General features: G+C 39.1%; 1 protein-coding gene and 1 long non-coding RNA gene across 2 annotated transcripts in view; one reads left to right on the forward strand and one right to left on the reverse strand.

Moving 5' to 3' along the window:
- The window catches only part of eppk1 (epiplakin 1), a 108,439-nt gene that overhangs the window by 25,500 nt on the left and 63,944 nt on the right, over nucleotides 1–18,995 (forward strand). Inside the window, exon 5 of the mRNA XM_079485054.1 lies at nucleotides 18,619–18,680. Within this exon, the coding sequence (XP_079341180.1) occupies nucleotides 18,619–18,680 (62 nt within the window). The remainder of the gene's footprint in view (nucleotides 1–18,618; nucleotides 18,681–18,995) is intronic.
- Nucleotides 7,232–8,973, reverse strand: LOC306910668. The gene is made up of 3 exons (XR_013788186.1): nucleotides 8,692–8,973; nucleotides 8,266–8,375; nucleotides 7,232–7,994 (listed from the first exon to the last, which is right to left on the reverse strand). It is a non-coding gene; the product is annotated as an uncharacterized lncRNA (long non-coding RNA).

Raw genomic sequence — 18,995 nt, forward strand, 5'->3', positions numbered from 1 at the left:
TATTGTTATTGTTACAATTATTGTGCATTCTAATTAACATAAATCAAACTGCAGTTGGTTTGTTTTTATTCAAGCCATGATAACAAACAACAATACAGCTAACTAACACAATAAAACACAGTAAAAACATGATAACATTAAATCTCTGTTTTTAACATTTTTCTAAAATCATGTTATCTCTTTTGGGACCAAACACTTCATATATACTGTATATATATATATATATATACAGACATATACAGATGGTTTCAGCAGCAACAACATAAACAAATGTTACGTGGCCCATACTTAACATACGGCGGACCTCTGCAAAGAATCTGTGTAGTAGGTATAATTTAATACAATTCATATATAATTGTTTATTAATATACATTTAATATAATTTACTGGAAGTACATTTTGGAAGTATTGTAATATAATTGAATAACTGCAGTTCAAAAAAATTGCCATAGTTCATTTAAAAATTACTTTATTAATTTATATTATATTATATATTTATTTTTGTTTAAAAATGGACAATTTGATCCTCCTGTTTTCCCACCATTGTTACAGTAACATTATGTGCTGAATCAGATCTCTAACTTATGCATAAAATGCTATTAGAAAACCGTTTCTTTTGTAGTAAGCCATCTGAATACTGGCTCATATGGAATCATTTCAATCCAGCGTGTTTTATTCAGCGCTTTCTATTCTGTTCTCTATTTAGAAAAACATTTAGAAAATGCACGAAGCGTAAGAGAAAAGTGTTTTTCCAGGAATAAATCTCATTCCTTAATCAATGCTAAACAATGTTTGTATTCTTGACTACTTTTGTTCTAATGTTTCTAATGGCCATGCCACATTTAGCTTCGACCACTGGTATGGACACCGCCGTCTGCTTTTGCAGGTTGCCTTGGTAATACTAGATCATTGTTGACCACACCCAATAGACTGCTGACTCACTCGCATCATGTCCATTAAGTGTCATCGTCTCATGAGGCCATTGTTCTTTCCTGTATTCTCTCCTGTTGCCACGGCTCTCTTCCTGGCCCTCCTTGGACACTTTTATGTTTCTATCACTGGTATAACACTCGCCTCGGCTAATTCTGAGCTAATGGGCTGCTGATTTGCCGTGTGGCTGAACCGTTCAGACTGTTATGTTTCACTATTTTAAATGAATGTAATGCATTATAAATAAAGTCATGGTTAAGGGGTGTGGCTTATATGTGACAGATTCTATATTGCATATCTTCTCTATTTTAAATGGATGTAATATATTATAAATATAGTCATGGTTAAGGGGTGTGACTCATATGTGACCCATGCTCTATTGAAAGAAAATGCATTAGAAGTCATTAATGTAGTGTCTGACATAATAACAATCCACTATGGTTGCTGTTTAGTGATCTGGTCATAGCTTTTACTATATTGTGTATTTTTACACTGGCTGTATTGACTAATCTTCATCCAGGACTTGAATTATCTGTTGTGTCAGTCACATATCAAGTTCTGATGTATTATCATTGGATAATTGATGTAGGGTGTATAAAGTAGCATACTTTCAATTTATGAAATTCTTCAGATTTTGCTTACATGAGAGCGAAAGATGCAGTAAATAGATAGCATCTGTTAGACCCCAAAACATTTATTAAACCCAGTTTGTTTTCCACTCTACTCAATATGTTTCACATCTTGTGTGATGATTTTCTCCTAAAATTTGTCCATTTTAAAGAGACAGTTTGAAAATTTCATGCGTGCAACGTTTTGCATTGATAACACCATGCTTATGTTGGGTGTGTGGGATACAGAGACAATACATGTGTTCTTTCCAACTGCCCATAATGTCAAAGTGCAGGGGGGTGTGTTGAGCGGCTTGGAGACCAAGCATGTGCAATAAATTCCACCCCATAAACGAAGTGTAGGAATGCGTGAGAAGAGCCAGCGTGGTGGAAAGCTGCAGTTTTAGGAACACTTTATCTGCCAGGCCTTTGAATGAGCTCCTTTCATGCAGTTTGCTTTATGAACTGCTCTGCTCTATCTGACATTATCTCCATGGTGGAGACGTCGTCCGAGTGTGATTTCGCTCACTTAATTTCTCTTTGCTTTGAAGTTGGTAAATTGTAGTATTTGTCACCGTTGGCATTGACGTTTGGTTTTTATTTGTGTGAATGTCTGCGTTGAATCATTTTTTACTGGTTTGGATGGATGAGATGAATCTGGTTGAGTGATTTAAGCTCCTGGGCTTTGGGGGTTCAGACTACACAAGGCTTTTGTTTACCCAGGTTCGCCATAAATCAGTTTCAGCATCAGGCAATGACTTACAGATGGGCTGCGCACTACTTGTTGCTTGGCATCTGAGAAGAACTTTGACTGTTTTTAGTCGATTTATATTCATTTGAAGAGTTTGGTTCCAAAATTAGAAAACTCTGTTTTCCTTTATTTCTTTCAAAAATCATCCAGGTGCAGTTGGTTTGTTTGATTTAAGATTATTAAAAAGAATACAGCTAACTAACACTATAAAACATGGTAGCATAATAAAAAACATGATTTTTAAAAAAGATTTTAAAAACGTAGTTTTCTAATTTTGGAACCAACCTCTTTTTTCTTTTGTCTCAATCAAGTCGTTTTGCTGAATTCCCAAAATATCCCTCTGAGCGTTAAAATAGTCAAGCCATAGTCTGTTTTGTCTTGAAGGAGCGTCCAGGCTTGTTGCTCATGCCAAAGCCATTAAAAAGCTATAAAGGTTTATGCGATACAGATTGAGCCAACAATGTGTCCCAAACAACTTTCAGATTGTTCAATTCTCTTGAATTTAATGCCATCATACATATTATTTTATTGATTCATAAATGATTTAAATCCTGCCATTCTCAACAGTGTGTGTTTTCTCCTTATTCTCTAAACATATCCAATGTTTGTCATTTTCTGATATACTATATTCTGCTTCCATTGAGGTGCAGATTTAAACTGTATATATGAAAGTTATGGCATGACGTTGTTTGTATAAGACTTGCATGTATTTTTCTGTGCAATCTGCAAACAATTTTTCTTTCCACTCATTTGGAGTCAGGACTTCTATACCGTATATTGCTAGACACTACAAAGATAGACATGATTGTCTGTCTCGCCCTTAGAGAGAGAAACCAACAACTGAATTTGCCATCGGCAGGCATCAGCGTGTATGGTGTGCACAGTTTCATACCGACTGCTAAAGGGTAATGAAATGAGAAAGGGGGTCTCCATGCATCCTTTATCTTTCACTAAGTTCAATAATTCAAAATAAGGATTTGTAATAAACATTTCAATATCTTGGTTTGTTTTGTTGATTTCTTTTTTTAACCCTGCATTATACTGAAAATCAGTACTGGTGTTAAGCTGTTAATATAATAAGCTTCTTTTCTTCAGGTAATATGATAAGAGATTGATTGTTGTAGAGCTTCCATTTGTCTCATAAATAATTTTTTCATTCTGGAAAATGACTTGGCGCCTCTGAAATGGATGAAACAAAGCATCGTAGTGCAATATCATTGATATAGGTCATTTAATGTGGTTAGTATACACACTTCAAGTTTCTATTGTAAACTAGAGACAGTTTTAGTCTAGTTATGTCACCTAGACATCTCTTTGCTTGACTGTACACACTAACCCCTCTTGTCTTTTTCATAATCGACGATGAGACTGTGATCCCGTGGGTTTGATCAAACCGTCCAGTGGACATAATTGTTTGGTCCTGGCACCACTGTGGAAAAACCCTGTAGGAAGTTTCACAATATTTAAACTGAACTCCTGTTCATGTTTATATACGGTCCTGTTGCATAAATAATAGTGTCTGTATTTAATGTCAAGAGGTAGTGAGGTTAAAGGCGAGACTATGTTTGTCTAGTACTACAAATCTAACTTAAAGTGATGAGAATTCTGTCATCATTTACTCCTCTTGTCATTTCAAACCTGCATGACCCGCAGAACACAAAAGAAAATTTGGTAACCGAACAGCACTGGCCCCCATTCACTGTATGGACACAAAACCAACGCAAGGGAATGGGGGCTTCTTTTGTGTTCTTCAGAGAAAAGTCATACAGGTTTATTATGACAAGAGGGTGAGTAAATGATGGCACAACTTTCACTTGGTGTTATTCACAAGGCGTTATTATGCGGGACACAAGGGATTACATAATGTTAAATATAATGGGTTCTAATGTGTTCTATTGTTTTTTGTCGCGTTGTGCGACGTTCGGTGTAAACACGGTGTTACAGATGTTATGTTCAGTTGGCTAAACAGACTCCAATAATGAAGCACTATGGAAAGGGTGTGTCCCAAATGTTTTGGTACGTTTTGGGATGGTGGCTATCCTAAATTTTAATTGAAATTCCTTTTATTTTTTTAATTAAAGATAATGTATAATGTACTTTAAAAAAGAAACTTTAATGTTGAAAACACTAACTTACAAGTGATCAAATATATCTAAGGTAAACCTACTTGGAGCCTATTTTCTGGAATGATTAGGATGTTCAGTAGGTTTAGGTGATGGTGTCACAGCAGGAAGGATGCTGGGTGTCTTGTTTTCCAGAGCCCCATCCTCTGAGCTTTTAACAGCAAAGACCACTGTGTGTTATAGTGTGTTTCCCTGTGTGCCCTTTAACATCTTCTGCAGGCTTGTTCACTTATTCTCTCATTCTCATGATTCGTACACAGAATTATAAGCACATAGTTATGTAGGGTGTAAATACCAAGAGTCTCACACCCTGTTTGCCCCTGTGAATTATGCTGCATTTTTGGAATATTACACTGGAAAAGGTCAGAAGCTATATTGGGAAGCTTTGTTCTTTTATAAATGTGTGTTCGATTTTTCTGCTGTGGTCTATCAGTGCTGTTCTTGAAGAATGCTTTTCATTGCTTTTTAACTTTATATCTTGCTTTCGTGCTACTCTTTTAAAGTATAATAAAGGCTTAAATGTCTTGGCAGCTTGATTAATACATGGAGGTCATAGGTCGTAGTGCAGGATGCAGTTGGTACCCTATCTAACTGCACATGAACAGCTGCTTGGCTCTATGCTGCCACCTACTGTTGTTATGTATCTACACAAACTTTTGGTTTTCAAAACGAGACTAACCTTTTCCAGGTGCTTTGCCAGTCACGGGTGGTGAAAGCCGACTATTTTTAACAAACCGTTCATTCTCCGCTCCCAAAGATTCCGTTCCCAGGCTGGTAAATGACACAGCAGAAGCGGTAGATCTGAGACCAATTAGCATCCATTCATTTTTTCCTCTCTGCTTTTTTTTAAATGGTCGAAAATGTGCTCGCTCCTGTAGTCTTGACGATCACTGTAAGATGTTGCCAAAACTGTATTTCCATCTTCTGTGTAGCGTGCAGATTAAAATAAAGCCAAGCCAGGCCAGTCAGTCTAAAGGAAACGTTAAAGTTTGGTGAATCAGAATAATTGCTTTAAAGAAGACATGGACTTTGATGATGGTAGATGCTTTATGGAGGATTTGATTCAGCAGGGCCAAGGTAGGCACCATTAAACATAACAGTTGAAAACAAGTATTTTAATTTTTGTGTTGATCTAGAACTACATTTACATCATGACTATTTACCCTTTAAGTTAAACACATGTGACTTGATTTATTATAGTCTGATTTGTCACAAAATCAGACATATATTTTTATATCAGCTGATTAAATCTTACAAATCTAAAAGAACGCCACGGAAACCTCAGCATACTTGATCTGAAACTTTCTGGCTGTCCAGATGTGCAAACCCAGTACTTGAAGTCCTTTTCACTTCTGTTTCTTGCTATTTTAGGGACTGACCACTGCTTTAAGACTTCAGCAGCTCTACACAATGAGATCTTTGTTATGATGGAGGTTTTGTGCTCCTTCCGTATCTTAAAAAACGTAATAAATTCATTGTAATATAGTTAAGTGTAATGAAGTTCACCATCACTCCAGGGACGCAGTTTTTCTCACAACGGAAAACATTCGGAACGAATAAAAACCAGAGTGTTTTTTTCTTGTTCTCCCTCCCCATTTCCTTCCACGTTTTTTTTCACGCGGTTGAATTTTGTACGCCCCTCTGGATGTAATCAGCATACAATGTCTTGAGGTCAGATGTTCTACATTGGCAGTTGCTGTCAGTGTATTGCCTGAGAAAGGCAGATTTTGTTCACCATGGATCTGTGTTGCTGTTGTTGTCGTCGCAAACAACCTCCTCAATCCAACATTTACGGTAGGTGGAAAAAAATAGTTTGGGGCTGTATTAAAAAGCTTGTTAAAAGGGCTGTACTGGAAATGGAGAAAGACTTTCATGTTTGATATAAGACCGTTCTGTTTTCTATTTTTAACACGCTTTTGCTTTGTTTATAGTGATTTATTTTAGCTGCAGATTTTTCAAGTATATACTGTTTAATGAACATAATAAATCCTGCATGTAAACTTCTCTGTGTCACCTGTCGCCCATGTCCTCCCACAGACATGGATGGCAGGTGAATCCGTACCATACTCGGAGGAAGTGAGGTCAGAGCGACCGATAGAGGACGCCATTTTGTTTCTTTCAGTCCTCAGTTTCCAGATCAGCCCTTTAAACCAGCATAGATCCGGCAAGCTAGCACATGGGTGTGGCAGGTTCAGGCATCACTCTTTGCAAGCCACCTAAAAGATGTCCCGTCACCTGACACGCATTTCTTCCCAGTAACCTCTACGTTTATTTCTGGAAGGTTGTGCGTTATACGTTTTTACAACCCCCAGCAGTGCGTGTTAGTGTCAGAGGGTAAGCGCATATCCACATACCCGTTCAGGATTCTCTTCTACTTTTAAACTCTTCCGTCGACCCATCTATGCAAAGCATGAGTCCCGTTTAATATGTCCCCTGGTCTATTTGTGGCTTCTTTGCTCGGCAGTGTATGACTGTTGTGCCACCACCCCTCCCTGGGTCACATGGCTGAAGTGGTGTTGGATTTCTTTCATTTGCCTGGCATGATCCGACAGTGTGTGTGTTCAGGACTGCTGTAGGGACTAAATTGAACTGTGGTTGTCATTGACATTATTTTAAAGGTGTTTATCAGTGCTCTTAAACGGATACGCTCTTAAAAAAGGTGCTTAATAGGTTCTACACAGGGATGCAAGAGAAGAACCATTTTGGTTCCTGAAAGAGCCATTTAGTGAAGGCTCTTTAAAAAAAACCTTCCTTACCTTTTTATAATCTGAAGAAAATGTTTTCGCCACAATAACATTTTGTGAAACAGAAAGGTTTTTGGGATGTTAAAGGTTCTTTATTGAACCAATTTGCCAAAAAAGGTTTTTCTATAACATCATGAAGCACCTTTATTATTAAGAATGTAGTTCCACCAAAAAATTTTAATTGTGTCATTTATTCACCCTCATGTGGTGTAAAATATGTATGTGACACAAAATAAGATATTTTGAGAAATGTCTCTGTTTTTTTGTCCATTGACAATGGAAGTCAAGGCAGCAAAAGCAGAAATGATTTTCATTCTTTAAAATATCATCTTTTGTGATAAAACGAACATCCTACATGTTTGGAATGACACGAGGGTGAATAAAAGATGTTGGTTGTACCTTTAAACCATTGTCTTGCATCTGCTTTTATTTGATTATGGATAGGGTAGCGTGGTATGGTGTGGGCGTGTGTTTATGTTGGCTTTTATATGATTTTGGGGTGTGCCATGAGCTGTTTGTTTGGAAACAAACATTACGTTCCGTCGTAAATTAAATTAGCTTCTGCACAGCACTTTTAGGACAGAAATACCCAGTAAAAGATAATCACATGATTGTCCTCCAGTTTCACCATTATCAGGATTGTTAGCAGTGTACAATCTTTCCAAATATAATTTATGCTCCTCAAGTGAAAGGAGAGGATTAACTGTTGCGTTGACTTTTCTTTGTGGCAGGACGTGTAAAACAGCTGTCACGTCCGTCTTCTTGTTCCTGCTGTGTGAAAGTGGGAGCCCATGCAAAGGCCGTCGAGCTTTTGGAAAGTTCCAGCATGCGGTTGAATCTGAGAACATATGGAAGGAATTATCTGTTGAAAGTAAACTGCAGTTACATAACAAATGAGAATGCTGTGAAAAAACCCAAACACTGCTATTAGCTTTATTCAATTCCAGTAAACTACATAATAAATAGTCAGTCTAAATGTTTAAACCATAAACTAAAAAACCTTGGGACAAGAAGTTATGTAATATTATGGTAGATCCAGACACTTATCAAGCGCTGAGGGCGAGTATGTGTGTGTGTGTGTGTGTGTACACTCCCCAAACAAACCTTACTCATGTATTATTAACTTGAGCCAGACAGTCCAGAGCGGCTACAGTCCGCTACAGAAAAACACTCTCCTGCAATGGATTCTAGAGGGAAAACGGCAGAAACATGGTCTCTTCTGCATCATAAAACAGAAAGGAAGAAAGTGAGCGTGCTTGAGAGGGAGGACGTAAACAAAAAGAACTATTGGTTAAACCGAGAGTAGTTTAGAAAGCAGGGCGGGAGGTGGAGGAAGCTCGGTGGCTTTTACCAGCTCACTGAGTCACGAACCGAGAGAGAGAGAGGAAAAAATAAAAAAGGACAAGGAGGGGGGCGGCTCTCTCGCACAGAACTCGCGCAGCTAGGAGAAACTTGGTTGACGGGTACATTTAAAGCCCGGAGACGACCCCACTCTACCCCCCCAGCTCCCTCCCCCTCCTCTCTAGCTCCCTCACCTTTCACCTCAAGCTTTGCTCCGGTGCGCGGAGCTCACGCTGACCAACTCGATCCTGATGCCGGCAAACCCTCCTGGAACTGTGTTCCCGACCCTGGTGGTTGTGGGGCATGTGGTCACCTTGATAGCTGTTTGGAGATGGATGCAGAAAAAGAGGAAAGTCAGTGAAGGTAAGATTAAAAAAAGAAATACAAGTTAGAAAACATTGTTGTAGCGCTAGTGTCCTTCTGATGGTATCGGACAGTCTTTCTCCGGCGTGCTCTTGCTCTCACTGTACACATGTGCACACCCTCGATTTCATCTCCACCTCTCTCTCTCTTTTTTTTACTGGTGTGTTGAAACTGTGTGGTTAACCCTTTAGGTTCTGGACGTCCTAGGATGACGCTGTTTGGTGCAGATGCGTTCAGCTGTCGGTGGTTAATTGTTCATTCATTCTCTTTGTTTGAGCAACCGTGGCACCTGAAGTACTTGTTTTTTTCTCTTTTGTTTTATCTGGTAAAATGCTTTAGTCATTTGTATAGTTGTGTGATGTCTCACTAGAGCTTTAATTGAGATTCTAACTAGCTTCAGGACTGGAATGTTGAGAATGAAAATTATTATTCTTTGTGTCCTGAGGAACCAACTGGTTTCAGTTGTTCTACAAAGTTAGCCTCGGGTATAATACGTGTCAGAAAGATGTTATCATCTTGTCAACCTGTGAAGGCTGCGGCGACATTTTTCTGTTGGTATGAAGGCAAGACCACACCCTTCAGACCTTGGCTATCTATGAGTCAGTTTAAATACAAAGGTGTGGAAAGGTGACCAGGGTCCAGAGGTGTGGCTTTGGTTATTGTCACCTCAAACAAACATCTTTTTCCTTTTTTGAATGCCTGTCCTCGACATAATACATGAAGCCTCGCTTTACATAGCAGGTGTTTTGTTGCTGTTGTTTAATTGTGTGCCATCTTATTTGCATTATAACGACAATTTTTTATTAAATGATGTCCGTTTTGTTTGAGGGAACTGCCCTTTTATTCGTTTTTAATGTATTGGTTGACTCCTGTTTTTTTTCAGCCATGGAAGTTGAACAATTGAACAGTTTAGAAATATTTCTAAGCTCTGATAGAAAACTGGGCAACAGGTAAAACTGGACTAATGCTAGTAATAGTACACCTGGCTAACACATTTTTAGAGTTTGAAACATATTTTCATTATTACTCTAATGTTAATCCACCTTTCAGAGTTTCGGCGGGGCACATATATGCTGAAAGTATGTATTCAGTGCTTGTTTGACTGGTAAATGATGGCTGTTAGGCTGGAGGACAGGTTTTGTTGCTCTTGAGATACCTGGGAAGCTTTGACCAGTTTTGCATGTGGAATAATTTACGATAAGCCAAGCCTGCAACTCTAGTTTGCTGTTTGCATTCACAATCAGCTGTAGGGCATATCGGTTATAGTTAGTTCTCCATATTAATTCTACTTGTGTTGTCTGATTAGTTATTTAATGTCAAATGCACCTCAAATATTCATGCGAACGTTAAGTTTGTATGCACCCGCTTGGGTTTTTACGAAAACAAAATTCAGGTGATTACGCAAGCGTTTGCAGTTGATGCCCGAAAGGTTGTGTCAGTTTTAAGAGACTCTGTGGCACGCCAGTTGAAATGAGATTGTTTGATCTCGAAGGTCGTTCATTTTGCACCGTTCGGAGGGCACGGGCTCTAGCAAAGGGCAGTTGCGTAAGATTGCATTTGTTGTCAGCTAGCCTTGTGGGTGAACAGGGGTGTTGTGTTGGGAATGCACCATATCTAGTTTAAATTAAGAACACTCTTCCTCTGCAGAGCACACGAAGCCACGATGGTTTACCTAGCGCTATGAGTGATGTGTGTTTCCTGGATACCACCAAAACACACGCCGAGTAACACTCTGAGGTCTCGACTCCGGGTGCTTTGAAGCATGTCAACCATTTCATGTGTGCTCAAATGATCACTGAGTAAATATATCTCCAGCATAATGTTTTAATGGTAGCTTAACCTTTTGTTTAGGTTGTACATAAAACTTTGTATGAAACATAATTTATTTTTATTTATAATTCATATTTACATTACTTTTAGGGTTGGTGATTAGAGATAAGTTTGATATAGATGTAAATTTGATATTTTTTTTAAATCATCAGAGTTCCATCACAAATATTACAGCTCCTCTTCATATAAACATCATGTTTTGTTTATAGTCAAATTGCCATGTAGCTTCCTAGACTTAAGACCAAATATTTTGACCATTTTCATTTAGTTTTTGGAATGGAAAAGAAAACTAAAGATATGCTGGAAGCAGTTTTACTTTACTGCTGTAAAAGTGCAGCTTGCTTGTTTCATACACAGAACCACTGATTTTCCAACTCAAACCCTGTGGTCCAGATGCAGGCATACACCAGAATATTGTGTGAGTCAGATTTCCTGACTGCGTAGACTGAGAAAAATTCCTCAAATTAAAATCGTATGTCGAGTGACTCACAGATGCCACATTAAACTGACCTTACCCCAGAATTTTGAAAGCTTTTTGGATCGGCAAAGTCTCTTTTGTTACCCAACAGAACTAAAATTTGCTCCCAGTTAAAATAATTTCTAGAAATTCAAAACTTGAGCATGAAATGTTTGTCGCTTCAAAAGAAAATATGTATTCATAAAAGTTTCATACCATTCCAGCGCCACGTCCTTGTCAAGTTGAGTCAAGTTCAGTTAACAATAAATACGCTTTCAGAGCAGCTTTACAGTAAAAAGAGCCTTAATACCTTGTCTGGGTGAGCGTGCCAAAGACACGAAATGTCATAAAAGATCTATGAAGTGAGATAGAATGCCGGCGCATTGTGTAATGCTGTCAGAGGGTGAAGTTGTAAGCATGCATGTGTAATGCTCACAACTTGTGTGTTTTGTATTACATGTAGTATCTACTTTATAAGCAACTTTATTTCCAGGTCCCCTTCCAGGTGCCTTTGTTTGAGTCGCCATTCAGACATTGTTACCTGCTCTGCAAATAGTTTTTAACATGAGTCGCCTACAAACATCAGTGATCCGATCTGTAGCCTATATAAAAAATCAAACTAAGTCACATTGAAAGTGTCGGTGCATCTGGCTGTGATGCAATTTTTCACACTGCACAAAAATCACATTTACCTTCGTTTTCTTATGACGTTATTGTGATTTTAAAATGTTGTCTGATACAGATCTGTACGTTTCTTCTGTAGATTTATGACATGGCACCTGTTGCTGAGCAATTACGTTAACTTTCAGCCTACACGTACGCACACTACCACGTGCTTTGTCTTCAGGAAAAAGACTCGTCTTTTTTGAAGCTCAGTTATAAAAGTATAAATAGTTAAAGAATGCATTTCGTTTGAGTATAATTCGACGTCTGATTGTCTGCGCATTAACGTGCGCGTCTAGACATAGTTTATTTCTCTCCTTTTACAATGCGGTGCGCAACGACTGTAAATAAAGCGCAAACATTGACACTGTTGCTTCACTACACCCCGTATTAAAGCGTAATCGACAGCAGACCCGTTTTTCGTAAGGCATCACGTTTCAGCGGCGGTCCGGGAGTTGAAATTGTCCCGGAGCTCGAGCAGTGAGAGGGAGAGCGGCTTCAAACAAATCGCGATGGGTTGGGCTAGTATTGAGGTAAAGCTTTTCACTGCTTTCCTTTGAGACGCCCCTTAATTCTCTCTAATGTCGCGCAGTCCCAAAACAAATGAATCCATACGCGTGCGGACGATAGAGAGTTTGAGGAACTGAACTAAACCGCAGAAGGGAGCGCAATCGTTGATTTCGACCATGGACGGAGCGGGGGACGCGTCCGCGGCTGCCGCGCCGTGTCTCGCTTTATTCAGTCTGGATGTGATTTACGGGCGTGGGAACTACATCCACGAAATGAGATGCGGCGAAGTGGGACCGCATTTATACAGCCGCATGTGTTGCGCAGGTATGTGCTGGATGAGCGGGTTGATTTTTACTGTAATGGTACAGTCGAATAGGAGGAGTTCAGTCGAGGGGGGTGAGAACCGAGTATGCGTTCGCGGGAGCGCGCGTGGAGGGGGGTGTTTGGGGCGAATGGAGAGGGATAGGGTGGTGGTCATGCCAGTGCTGTGGATAACGTTACTTATGCGACATGTTTGATGGCATTGTGCTTGTTGGCAGGAATGGCCTACTCATTGTGTCACTATGTACACAAAATGTCATTATGGGTGGTTGACATGACGTTTCATATCCAAGGACTGCAGTTCTTTCTTTGACATGCTGTGTGTCCATAGAAAATGTGTTATGCAATTTAAAACAATATAATATTATTTCAAATAGTGAATGAATGATAATGAACCATTCCGTCATGTTGCAGGACCTTTGTAATAGTTATAGATTCATGCATGTGCTTTCTAGCCTAGTAATAAAGCACTATCACAGAGAGAGAGAGAGAAGTTTACATGTTATAACATCCGCAGGTTATAATATTGGATTGAACAGTGATTTAGCCTGTAGCGAAGACGGTCAGAATGTTGTTTCTCTCCATCAGTTTTATTAGGTTCAGCCAGATGTGCTGTAAGAACTATTTAATGTTACATTCAGTATAATATGTACAAATCTAGTTATATAACTCGCTCCAGTAATTATACACATATGTGTAATGTTAGAGAAACAAGTGAACTCATAAAAAGCACATCCTGGCATTTCCCCCTTTTGGAAAAGCACGCTGGACCAAAACCACAGTGCCTCTAAAAATACTTGCGGGCTGTTCCTTACTCACAGCTTCTGTATATTTGGTTTTGTTGCCCCAGTAACCAGTCATCTTTCTTTTTCCATAGGCTGAGTTTGGACATACGCTGAGAACATCGGTGTGCTTTGATAACAGTTATGTCTAAATTATTACCCATGCAATGAATCACTCCATAGTGGAATAATGTCCACTAGGGGGAGACATCTCCATTTTATTTTTTACTTACCCTTAAAAGTTTGTAAAACATAATAATTTGGCATGGTAATCTGGGAATGAGTAGTCACAAGGTCATTATTTAATATCATTGCAAAAATGTACACAGCACGTAAACACAGTTGGGTATGCTTTCCAAACTCCGTGTTTGTGCATCATAAATGCGTGCCTTTACATGTGTGTCTGCGTGAGAAAGTGGAAAACAGAAGGTCATCTTCTGTTTTGCTGTCGTTTGAGCCTTGTTTATGATTTTACTAGCACATGTTCTTACTAGTCTGTCTGAATGCTGGAGGAGGGGTCGTTGGTTGAAAGTTTTACTGCCCATCTGGTTTGCAGGGCCTTAAAGGGACAGTTCACCCAAATATTAAAGTCTATAATATATCATACGCGCAGTCATGTTGCTCTTTGACGTTCTTTCCTCTGTGGGCTACAAAATGTGTCAGGCCAAACGTGAGTGACTGACAGCCTCAGTCAACATCTACTTTCATTGTATAAAGTCAAGAAGTTCATACAGGTTAACATAATATATAATTTAAATTTTTGGGTCAACCGAGTCAGGGAGTCGTGACAATGTCCCATTAATCTGAACGGGACGAGTTAGTGCCTGAGGGTTCATGATGGGATTTTGTAGGCCTGGAATGTAAGATTGACAGTTTGGAGCTGCAAAAAACTCCAGAATATACTGTGTCCCCCATCAGTCATATCGCATTTCCGCATGCTCTTACAATTACACACACAGGACCTTTAAGATGTTCAGAGCTTTTAAGTAACTACTGTATGTCTCAAATCTACATCTTTCTATGCAGTGTTGTGCAGCACACACGTAATCTGTTTAAAAATCACATTCATTTTTAAAATGGAATTGCTGTGAAGAGAAAAATTTGATTTACCCAACAGGGATGGAAATGGGGAATGGGGGCAGAGATCTCGTTCAAAATGTAAAGAATTTCCATATTTGAATAGACACAAAAATAAATGTAATACGGAAATATGCACGATGTTTGCACGCTGCATTTGATTGTGATATAAAAATGTATTTTAAGTTTAATTTATATTAATATGGGTTTACATACATTCGCTACTTAACATTCGTTTATGTTGTTGCCGCTAAAACGTCTATAAATATGCATATATGGTTAAAATGTCAAATATGCCCTTCCAGCACTGCTTGGGATAGAGAGGAATAACTTAATTTACTTTTGTAAAACATTGTTGTATGTGCCCTAAGGACTTTCTAGAGGAAGTCAAATTCCAGTATCTGGCACCACTTGCAAAAACATTAAACCCTTCCCCCTCCTCTTTTCTAAGCTAAACATGTATACACGAATATGTAATCAATTCCTGTGTGTACTTGTTTTACTATCTTCCTCGTGTATAGTCTTCTTGCATAAGGTCTGTGGAATTTACCTGACAGCTTGCTGTCAAATTCTTTTACTTGACTGTAAAATATTTACAGCTGCAGTGTGTCTGTATTTGCAGCTTCATCCTTATTACCAGTTGTGCTTCACAAATTGCTAGTTTTGCTGTGAATGTACATGGATATTTGCTCGGACCTTCGTCTGTCAAAGGTGGGTACAGGTCTCTCAGCTCAAGCCCAAACAGGCCACAGCCCTAATCTGCAATGCAAAGAATCCTCCATCCTTACCTGTGATCGACCTGCCATTCTCTCCAAGATAGAGCCAAACAAAATGTGCCATTCACCTGTGCACTCAGGGATAGGACTTCTTCCTGTAGCCACCTGCATTTGTCCACATTTATTAGAAAGACTAATTAGAGATTTTCGCTCGACGCTCGTTCAAGGTTTTGTTTTTTGGCACCAGATAGATACAGAGGGTCTTTGCATCTGTTTGCATTCACAAACACTCGTTTCAGATGCTGCCTCGAGGATTAGCGTTTATCGCAGACAGAGGTCGCCTTGTTTTCCAGCTCATTTCTGTCGGTCTGTGGTGACTTTTGCAGGCTGCATGAAACAATGTCTTTGTTTAACAGGTTAAAGTGTCTGCATCAGTCAAAAACTCGAAAGCAGCGACTCCAGACGCTGAAAATATGTGCCTCTTTTATTTAAGACGTGAAGGAACTCAATGGGCCTTCTGTGTGATGTCGGGAATTAGTCACATTTTCCCTTATGTGTGGGATTTCCCAGTTGGTGAATCCCCCCACCAGACAGATGGAAATACCGGTGTCATCTTTTTTCCAAGTGCTACATTTCCCTTATGATACATTTGTAGCCTGTACAGTTGACCAACTTGCACTTGGCACCGCCCACATTGAAATCCAATTGGTCCAAAATCCTGCCCCTCATAGATATATCAAATAGGTTTTGATGTTATAGATAAGTGCCATATTTAGTTTCTCCTTAACAATATTCAGTAGATTAAGGTTAAATTAGGACGGAGTGTTGGTTTGTGAAATTCTAAGGGCAGACGAAAGTTGGTGGGCAGATGCACGTGACTGTGGTTTTGCTATGTGCAGATGAAAGCCGCGGTAACCGTTAGTCAAAAGATGCTTTTGAAGAAATAAATGTGTGGCTTTTTGTGCTTGTTCTAAGCAGTGCAAGATGTGTTTGGTATGAGTGCTGTTGTATGGTTGATTTGCAACACTTTAAAAAAGTTCTTTATGCATTCTATGCACTTTCAAATGTGAGAGACCCCTCCCAAAAAAGGAGCAGGGTGTGAAACACATCCTTCAAATTTATAGCCTTCAGACAGGTATAGCGAGAAGTGTGGAAAAAGAAGGAAGAGTTGAAGAGAGGAACAGAATGCGAGGGGAAGAAAAGTGAGAGAGGGAGGGCAATGAGAGCAGGCTTGAGACACACCCACACGACTGCATGGATCATCTCTCTTACGGTCACACACAGCAGACCGGGCAAAAAGAAAGAGTGCTGCCTTAAACAGCTCTGTAGAAAGTGTAAGAGTGGGCTCTGAAACTAGAAGTGCAGGGATGTCTGCGTATCATGGATACAGGTCTTATTCCACTGACAGTGTGGGCAGTGATCTGGTCTTTACAGAAGAGAATCAGTACCAGGGGATGCTCAGGGCCATGGATGAAAGAAAAGGTACAACCGAACTTCTGTGTTTCTTAGCTAGTAGCTATTCTGAACTTTTATTGCATGAAAGCTGTAGTTTATCTTTTAACAGGGCAGTGATTCATTGGAGTTCCATAATATTCAAAATAGTGATTCATAATATTTTCATAGATTCCTGCTCAATTGTTTTTCATCATATGGCATCATAAATTGGTCCTCACCATAGAATAATAACGCTGCTAAATAGCAATGGAGAGTTGGTCCTCTCCATAGATGAAACTGTATTCCTTGTAATCCTCGGAACCAATGATGACAGAGAAATCTGATGTCTAGTGGAACTGTTGCATTTAAAAACTTAGTTTTGGGGCTTCAGAAGGAGGAGCCAATTTTAGGGCGGGTCTCAAATCTGGGTTGTGGTCCTTGTGTGCACACATGACTTGTTGGAAAAAAGGTCACTTCTGATTTACTTTGAACTATAATTTATATCGACATCTTAAGTATTGCTTGCGGACTGCATACGTTTAACTCCATACAGTAAAAATCCATTGCCTCAAACTATGCTTTCAGTTTTTACAGTGACATCCGAGTTGCTGTGCTGTGGTATGCATCTTAACCATACTCTTTCTTCAGATCATGTGTTTTGGTGCATCAGAGCGTGAAAGCTTGAACACCTAGTTTGTTTGCAATGGAACATTAACTTCAATGCTAGCGGTAAACTGATTGGATCAATGGCTTTGATTTTTTCCACCAGGAATTTTAAGTGCCCTTCTGATCTGGGCCTTTGACCCAGGCAACCCTTCAGTTAACCAAACATGCCTATCGATGAGCAGTTCTCGGATCAGTTTACTGACTTTGAGTACAAACAGCCCCAAGACTTTGTCTTGCCGTCTCAACTTGTTGGAGAATTCTTGATGTTATCAAATTGATGACAAGCATTCAAACACATTTTCAGTTAAGCAATCGGTGCGTAAACAGATTTCCGTAGAATAAGATCACTGGTTAACTAGTTCATTATTTATTTACAAAGGCCTCAACGTTGAGCTTTGACAGGAATTGGTTTTGTGGCAGAAACAGGAAGTGATACAATGATGCCAACCTGCATAGTTGCCCTCGCAACAGAACAACAACAGGGTTGTTTTGTCACAGCTAGTTTGCATTACTTAATAGTTCATCCTACATTATCACAAACCTTTGACAAAAGATATAAAAAGTGTTCATTTTTTAAATTGTTTACTTATTATCGGTAATATCTTTATTGTTTTATCCCACGACAGAGATGTGCTATGGTTGCTACTTGAAAGTTTAATAACTCTCCTACTGTATATTTGTCACGAAATATCACACAACATCATTGTGAAACTAATTTGATTCAAGCTGTTCATTGCAAAACATTTACTAGGTTAAATTCCATTGCTTCTGGGATATTTTGAAAGCCTAAAGCAAATTGGCAAATACTGTAAATGTCTGTCTGATGATGTGATCACCTTGATGATGGTTATTCAAGATGAAACAAATACAGGTCTATTGGAGGCTCACCCAAATGTCATATCCTGTGCATTATTTTGAGGATATTGTTTAGTGTTTCAATGTTTTTGACTTAAATTGTTGTAATGAGTAAGTTAATAATATAATAATAATATAAAGCTTATTTCAATACAGAAAAAATGTCCCATTAAAATTACACACAGAAACAATAATTTACAAATAATATAAACTAGAATCTAAAACTCAAAACACAAAAGGAAACAAAACAGATATGAAAATGAGTCTTATATTGAAAAGCCTTTGCTTCTCTAAAATCCTTTCAATGTGGAACCACAAAAGGTACTACTTGGATCTCTATTGCCTAAAGGAAAGGAACTGTTTGCCTACATTCCTAAAGTCAGTTTTAATTCCACCATGTTTCTTTGAATTGAACCGTTTCTGAGGTGTTATTTTTGTGTCTTGCAGATGAGCGGGATCGGGTGCAGAAAAAGACCTTCACAAAATGGGTGAACAAGCATCTGATGAAGGTATCACACACCAACCCCACTGACAGAAAACCTTGTGATCAATTCAAAGCACTAATGCATTATCGGTCACCATGTGCATATGCATGTACATTTAGCTTGACACAACATTTAACAATTGCCTTTTTAATACATGTGTACACATACAACTCCATCCATCCATCCATCCATTTTCTTCCGCTTATCCGGGACCGGGTCGCGGGGGCAGCAGTCTAAGCAGAGATGCCCAGACATCCCTCACCCTAGACACTTCCTCCAGCTCTTCCGGGGGGACACCGAGGCGTTCCCAGGCCAGCCGGGAGACATAGTCCCACCAGC

This window comes from Barbatula barbatula, assembly GCF_947034865.1.
Source record: "Barbatula barbatula genome assembly, chromosome: 21".
In the NCBI taxonomy this organism is placed as follows: Eukaryota; Metazoa; Chordata; class Actinopteri; order Cypriniformes; family Nemacheilidae; genus Barbatula; species Barbatula barbatula.